The sequence below is a fragment of the Adelges cooleyi genome, unplaced genomic scaffold (genome assembly GCF_023614345.1).
Source record: "Adelges cooleyi isolate 19-005CV unplaced genomic scaffold, UGA_ACOO_1.1 ACOO_flye_CR_arks_rails_tigmint_CR_PRNA_108, whole genome shotgun sequence".
NCBI classification, from domain to species: domain Eukaryota; kingdom Metazoa; phylum Arthropoda; class Insecta; order Hemiptera; family Adelgidae; genus Adelges; species Adelges cooleyi.
The window spans coordinates 8,598,062-8,605,699 of NW_026095761.1; the positions used below are offsets into that span (position 1 = coordinate 8,598,062).

At 27.0% G+C, this 7,638-nt stretch overlaps 1 protein-coding gene across 1 annotated transcript; it reads right to left on the reverse strand.

Moving 5' to 3' along the window:
• Positions 1-282: 282 nt before the first annotated feature.
• On the reverse strand, positions 283-3,398 carry LOC126847427 (derlin-1-like). The gene is made up of 7 exons (XM_050587642.1): positions 3,257-3,398; positions 2,963-3,115; positions 2,764-2,875; positions 1,573-1,664; positions 1,233-1,381; positions 1,060-1,170; positions 283-886 (listed from the first exon to the last, which is right to left on the reverse strand). The coding sequence occupies exons 2-7, from the start codon at positions 3,113-3,115 to the stop codon at positions 733-735; spliced, it is 771 nt and encodes a 256-aa protein (XP_050443599.1). The 5' UTR covers positions 3,257-3,398; the 3' UTR covers positions 283-732.
• Between the last annotated feature and the right edge of the window lie 4,240 nt (positions 3,399-7,638).

Consider the following 7,638-nt stretch of genomic DNA (forward strand, 5'->3'; position numbering starts at 1 on the left):
ATATGTTTGCACCTTGTTATTGCTAAAAAATATATACTCTTCTTGGTTTTTCCATAAAATTTAATCAAATTTTTTTTTTCAAAATAGTTATTTTGTAGGTTGTTTTTAAAATTGTAAGCTTTAACCTACAAAAAATAAAAAGTATTTAAAAGATAAATACAAGTAATTTAATTTAAAAACAACAAAGTTGCTGGCACTTAATGAATTGTTGTGCAAAACATAATCTCAAATCTAATAAATAACATTACTTTTCATTTTTTTTCTTAAATATTCACACGTGAATTAAACAAATAAAACTATATTTATTATAATTTATATAATTTCAAAATATTATGTGTAAATATATTAAATCTTTAGTTTAAATTAAATTTTCAGTACTTACGTTCTACCAAATAAACAACTTTATTTTTAAATAATTTAGTATTATAATTTAAAGCAATAGTCTATAGAATTTTCTTTTTACTTACTAATATTATGTAGTTCTCTATTTTACAGTGATTATTTTCATAATACAAAATAATTACAATAAAAAAAATTACGCGTTAGCCAATACCCAAAATTATAATCTCCTGGACCACTTTTACACAAAAGTTTCTCACCTCTATACTACTTATAACTTAATAATAAAATTTAAAAAACAAATCACATTCCGCATCTAATAAATTTATATTAGATGAAAGATATTTTTAAGATGAAAAAAAACATTGATTCAGACTTGTTATTTATCAGTTATCACTGTCCTAATACGTTGCCTCTCCCCCAGTTATGACGCTGAAAGACACCTCTGTTTACACCCTGTTGTTGAGGTTCATTTGCTGCTGGTGTCGTTCTAGTTGGCGGTTGACCAAAACTGTGAACTGTTCTTTGGTTTGGAAAAATTTTGTACCTAAAAAATAAAAATATACAACAGTTATGACAAATAATAACAGTTGGTAGTAAAATACTAATAGTTATTAAACTATAATACAGAAACATTAAACATAAATCTATTTTCAGGGAAAATTAGTCCTGTGTTAAACTAATATCCCCGTAAAACTAATTTACAAAAATAAAACTAACAGTATTGCAGGTGTCTGTATCAGTTGTGGTCCACCCATCTCTTGTGGGTATTTATACATAAGGAAGAAATATATATGACCAACAATAATTCCAACTAATTCTTGCAGTCCTCTGAAAAAAAAAATATGATGTTAAATCGTATACTTGCATGCATTTTTAAAAAATAAACTAACCCTCCGGATATAACAAAGTTGAATCCAAATAATACCCAAGGCAAGTACATGGCTTTAAAGCGAGTACCGAACCAGAAACTTACAATTACATCCTTATTTAGTTGGCACCATACATAAAGTATACTTAATACCATAGGATCCATTAAAACCTGAAATTCATTGAATTTTAAAGGTATACAATTTAGGTTAAATAAACAGTACGTTTCACTTGCTGAATGAAAAACAACACTTCAGCTTTTTGTTAATTCAAGCTGAAATTATATTTTCCATTGGCAATTTGAGATGTGCTGTGGTTTGTATGGAGCGTCCATATTATAGTAAATGTAGTACATTAAATTACCAAAATTTCAGCTAGTAAGGCAATTATAACACAACACATCCAGTTAAATAAAAGTAAAAAACAATAATCAGCCGGTCTTCCATCATATGAATCTAAAATCACAGAAAAATTAATTTAAAATATTTTATTTTATCCACTTTTGAAAAATTAAATATTAAATCTGTGGCTTGGGCTAAAAGGGACAATGTCAATTTTGGGCATAAACGAGTTAGTCCGTTAAATGAAAAAATTTAAAAATCCTTATATACTGTGAAAAAATCACACTCCAAGGCTAAAAATTGAATTACTTATGAAGAGTTTGGTAAAAAAATTGACATAGAGCCTAATGGAAAATAAAAACTTCAAAGCTCATTTTCCGAAAGTTGCAAAAAGTGAGATTGGCCTTTTAGACCCAAGCCATAAAAATATATTGCCATAGGCACAACTTGACAAGGGGCCTGGGTGAAGCTTAGCTCCTCCAAAAATATCAGCTGGAACATTCAAAATTATTAGTTCTTTCCAGTTTTCCAGTAGAGTTCTTTATAAATTGCTTAATAATAATATTGGGAAACGCATATAATATAATAATAAATTAAATATAATATTGGGAAACGCATAAATGTAACAAAATAATAGGTCAGCTTAGTTAATTCTGACTGCACTGATATCTAATGCATAAAATAACACATATTTTAGAAGAAAAAATAAAATATGTAGGTTCTTTTTATGAAACAACTAACACTTTTATATTGTACATTTTATGTGGTGTTTTGGGTATTAAACATAAGTAAAAAAACTAACTTGACCAAAAAATGTTAGAAAAAACATTGTGTGATAAAACATATGTATTTTGAAAAAAAACATGATTAACTGAGTGCATATTTTGATACATGTTTTACATGATATAGTATTTGGTCAATGAACAAAAAGTAGATCACACTCGGACTTCAAATTTGACAGTAAGCTACACATTAAATCATACTAATATAAATATTAACTAATAATAGATAGTCAATGTTACGTAATTGTTTTATAATATTTTTGGCTATTGTTAAATTTTATTTAAAACAAACTTATCCTCTCCCTAAATGTGACCTTAGTTGTGCCCATGTGTATCGATAATTGCTATTTTAAATTAACAAAAATATTTTTAACAAGAGTAAACTATGTTTTATTTACTAAAGGAAAAAACAAAAAGTAATAAACCTTTACCTGTTTCCAATCGCAGAGAATAACTATAGAGGAAATAACAATTAACTAAAAAATGGAACCCATTGCCGGGAGACAATGGATACATTAATAAAGCCGTAATTGGTCGCCATATCTAGAAATTAGAATTATAGATCATATTAATTACTTCTTCTAAATACTAAGACTATTACACTTTTAACATATAAGCACTAAAACTCACTTGAAATTTCTTTATAAATGGTTCATATATGAGCACAAACTGGTAAGGGGAAAGTATTCCAAATCGACCAGCCAATGTAAAAGCTGCTGTCAGAGTAAGCCACCATTTTGTGAAAAATGGTAAATCTTTATACCAAGCAGAAAAGTCTGTCATCTATAATATCAAAAAGATATTTAATTAAAGCAAACTACTTTTTTCCATGCTGTTATTTAAAATCAATACTTAGTTTTAATAAAAATATGTATAATAACATTTATTTAACTAATAATTATTGTTTGATTAAAAAATTCTTACCTTAAACCTAACGATGATAAGTTTTTCCAATTAAAAAATAATGCTGTACTTTCTCAATTCATTAAACGAGTACAATAAAACTTCATTTTTCTATAGGTATTTTATTCTTCTAATAAGCCGTGGGAAATAAAAACTAGAAATTTGATAAGAATTATGATAATAAAAAGAACACGTCAGTACTTAAAGAACACTGTAGATGTCGCTAATGTCGTTTAATTTTAATAAATATATTACATTTTCGGCAATCGTCATTCGCCCACAAAATTTTATTTTTCATAGTCGATTAACTTATGTTTTTACTTTACACCTTGCAAACACTATTGAATATTATCCAAGGTTATTGAATTATTTATACATCATAATTCAATATTCAGTAGATATGATTTATTAAAAATAAAATAATTATTGTTGCAAAGTTATAAACTGTAAACATCATAAATCATAACAATTACATTTGCTTTCAATCGACCATTAAGACAAAAAATCCCAAATACTTTACTATATCAATAAAACTATTTTTAACCATTATAAAATAACCGTAATTAAGAAACAATTCAATATATTGTATTCGTATGTGGTAAACATAAAAATAAATATGTTCAATTCTATAAATGGTACCTACATTAAAATATACGTAATTTTTTTTTTTTATAGTTTTATGTCTACTTTTTGAAAATTTAATTAAAATATTCAACAGACAATAATATTCAATATATCACAACGCTTGTTGCTTAACGGGCCTTGAAGGCCCAGCGCTGCCATCATGATATGGTTTCTAGATGAATTATTTAATATATAATTACTATAATAATAAAAAATATTGTATGTAATAATGAATTAAGAATTTTAATTTTAATCACAGCTGAATTAAATACCACTATTTTACTCCCGCTCATCCTTTTTCGTTTTTACCTAAAAAGCGACAGGCTAGTACACCGCTATTGAGCAATATTGACTCACTATTTGGGGGAAAGGGCACTAAACCTTTCAGTTTGCTTAATTACTTATTAAGCTTCCCCCCCCCATATCCAGTACGCTTATGCATATAGTTTTAAACATAGTTATCTTCCTACAGCGAATGGATTATTTTATTAATTGAACCTAAGAAAAAATATGTTTCAATTGTTATTAGGTATTATATTATTTTTGGCTATATTTCTCTACAGTTATGTTTGTAACTGATATTAATGAAATACCTAAAGGAAGAATTTTACCATTTTCTAAGCATTATAATACTATTTAAGAATTACTATTTTATACCTAAGCTCATAAAGTTCAAAAGTTAATACATGAACTGCGTATTATTATAAGCGCAATTTTGATTAATAAAAATGATGGGAGGCCGTAAGGGACCATTATTTATCTTTATGATACATGTAAATATTATGACAAAACAATTATAAAAATAAATTGTTATTTAATTATTATTAATGATATCATTATTAAAATGAAATTAACAGTTTGACCAAAGTGCTCAAAATTACTGAATCTACTTGCTCTTTACTAGATTGATAAAAAACATCGCACTAGGATTTTTTATTATTTATTCACAAAAAATTACAAATTGAACAAATACACGCAAGTGTTAAACCATGTTGCGTACAATCTCACTATAAACAGTTGTCATTGTGCTATACCAATACCACATACGTAATAAAACACACAAATGTTAAAACTTAAATTATAATTTTAATGAAAAACCATACACATATTAGGTTTTTTATAATTTTATATTAGTCAGATCATATATACATTAAGGTAATAAATACAAAAATGGCCAATTCCATTTATATAATGTTTTCTATGACAAAGTAACGCAGAGTGAGCCTAATATATAATTTATAAATTAGGTACCTATACAACGATTTTACACTAAACGGCAAACTTCATAGGCATAAATTTGGCTTTTAAATATGAGTACCTAAATTGTATTTCTACTACAGTTATCTAATTAATTATGCTTAAAAAATAAAATAATAAAAATATCTTAAGATTATCGCAATCAATGAGAATAATCAAGTACCCTACACCTAATTTCGATTTCCCCCCCTTAATATCGATTAAGCGAACCTTCTTATTTATTACTATTATTCATGTTTCTATGAACAAAAGGTTGTCCTATTAACAATAAAAATGTCAATTATTATTCCTACTGAGCTACTTGATAAGAAAAAACACAAAGACAAATCTTTCGGATAGCAACTAGTTAAGGAGGGGGGGGGGGTACAAATATTTTCAATATTTACTTAAGTCTAAATACCTAGGAGTATACTATTTTATTAAACTTTACCCTGATAAGTATTGCACTACCTAATAGTGTATTGCATATTTAATTTATAGAGGAAGAAATACATGGGCGCCCATAAGTAAAATTTTAGGGAAGAGGCAAAATAAAAAAAATAAAAAAATGTAAGCTAAATAAATATGTAATATTATTTCTGCATATAAAAACAAAAACAAAATATTTAGGCTGTCTAGGTATTAGGTAATATTTACTAGATTTAAGTTCATATTATTGCCCCCCTTCCCAATGGACGCCCGTGTGAAGAAATATACAAAATCTTCAAAGTGAATCAATTAATATTATGTCTTTTGTAGATTCGTACCGAATATTTTACTATTTATATTGTTTATTACATAAATGACATAAGTACCTATAGGATTAATAATATAAAACCATACTGATTTTTTTTTGCCATTAAATTTAACATATTTTTTGGTTTTTTGGTGGGGCTAAACCCCCGTTCTCTATTTTACTTTCAACGTCTTAATTATATTATGTACCAAACATTACACACATGCCATAAAAGGATTTATGACGAAAAAATAACTATAAAATAAAATAACCTCAATTTTTTTTGTAGGAAGCAATAATTGTTTAATTATTTAATTAAAATTAAATTACTCGAGTCCATGTAATATTCATGTGAAAATTGATGTGTTGAAAGTTGAACCTATTTGGGAATGCAGATTCATTTATGTTATGTGTCATAATTATTAATTGAACAACAACAGCTTACATATACAAGTTCCTAACCACTTCTATTAATTTAGTGATAAGATAAGGTTGTTATTTTGTTTTTTGGAGTAATTTAACAAATAATCCTTACATAAAATAAAGTTTCTAGGTTGTTGAATAGTAGTAACACTGAAATATCTATAAATTTAACAGTATAATGTTATTTAAGATTAATTATTAACCATTTTATTTTTTTAGAAAAATACTTAGTTGGCATATAGTAATCAAACTTACATATACTTAGTGATAATGTGTATGGCAGTTCCAATAAATTCTTCTTACACATTTATACAAATCAATACTAGAATTAATAACAGTACAAATACTTTTTTATTGGTACTTTACAAAAATAATCTTATAGAATATAATAAAATATAACTTCATTAATAAATGATAAATTAACAACAAAATTATTGTTTTCGAGAAGAAAATAAAAATAAAATAAATTAACCCACTTACAAAATATAATGAGATGACCAATATTAACATAAAGTATAAGAATATCAATTGTACTTTTGAAATTGTTAATGAAATATCAAATAACAGTAATTTAAACTTGTATGTTGAGATGCATATTAATGCTTAGCGAGGTTGATGAATAACATGTTTTGGCTGATGATGCTGTCTAGGATCAACACATGGCATTTGCTTAGTATGAGCTTTTTGAACACTCTCTGTTTGAATATTGCTAAGATTATGTGCAGTCGCGACAGCAGCAGCTTGCACACTGTGAAAACATTTTGAAATGTTCACAAAAATACATTATTTGAGGAATATCTGAATTATACGTATAAATCTAATGGAAAATATTTTATACCCAGTATCCACTTTCAAAGCCGAATTAGTCACCTCGGGAGTTACACTCTTGTCTTTTTCGTTATTTTTATGCTGCACAACACGCATATTTCCAACTTTGACTGGAAATCATTTAAGATACAGATTTAATAAACAACTTGTACAAATTTGTTAACATGTGGTTACAATTAGTTCCTCGTGCATTTTAATTTACCTGCTTGAGGGTGTCCACCCATTAACTTGGTTTTATTTTCGTCTTCCATAATGGAGCTTGATTGCTTTTATAAAATGAATCGATGACAATTATATATTTTTCAAGCGTTGACGAAATAGCAACGAAGTATGGACACAGGACACTTGTTAACTTATAGTCATACGGCACTTGTGTTCACCTCAAAGACCTACGTTGTATCTGACGCGATGCACTCAACTCTTGGTTATGTTCATAACAGCATACGGATCACGAACGTTTCTACTGCGGAGTACAAGTGCAATCGCGGAAAAACTTATAGGTATGTCTGTATAACTTGTGTTATCAATATTTACAATATGGTAGCCGGTATTCTCT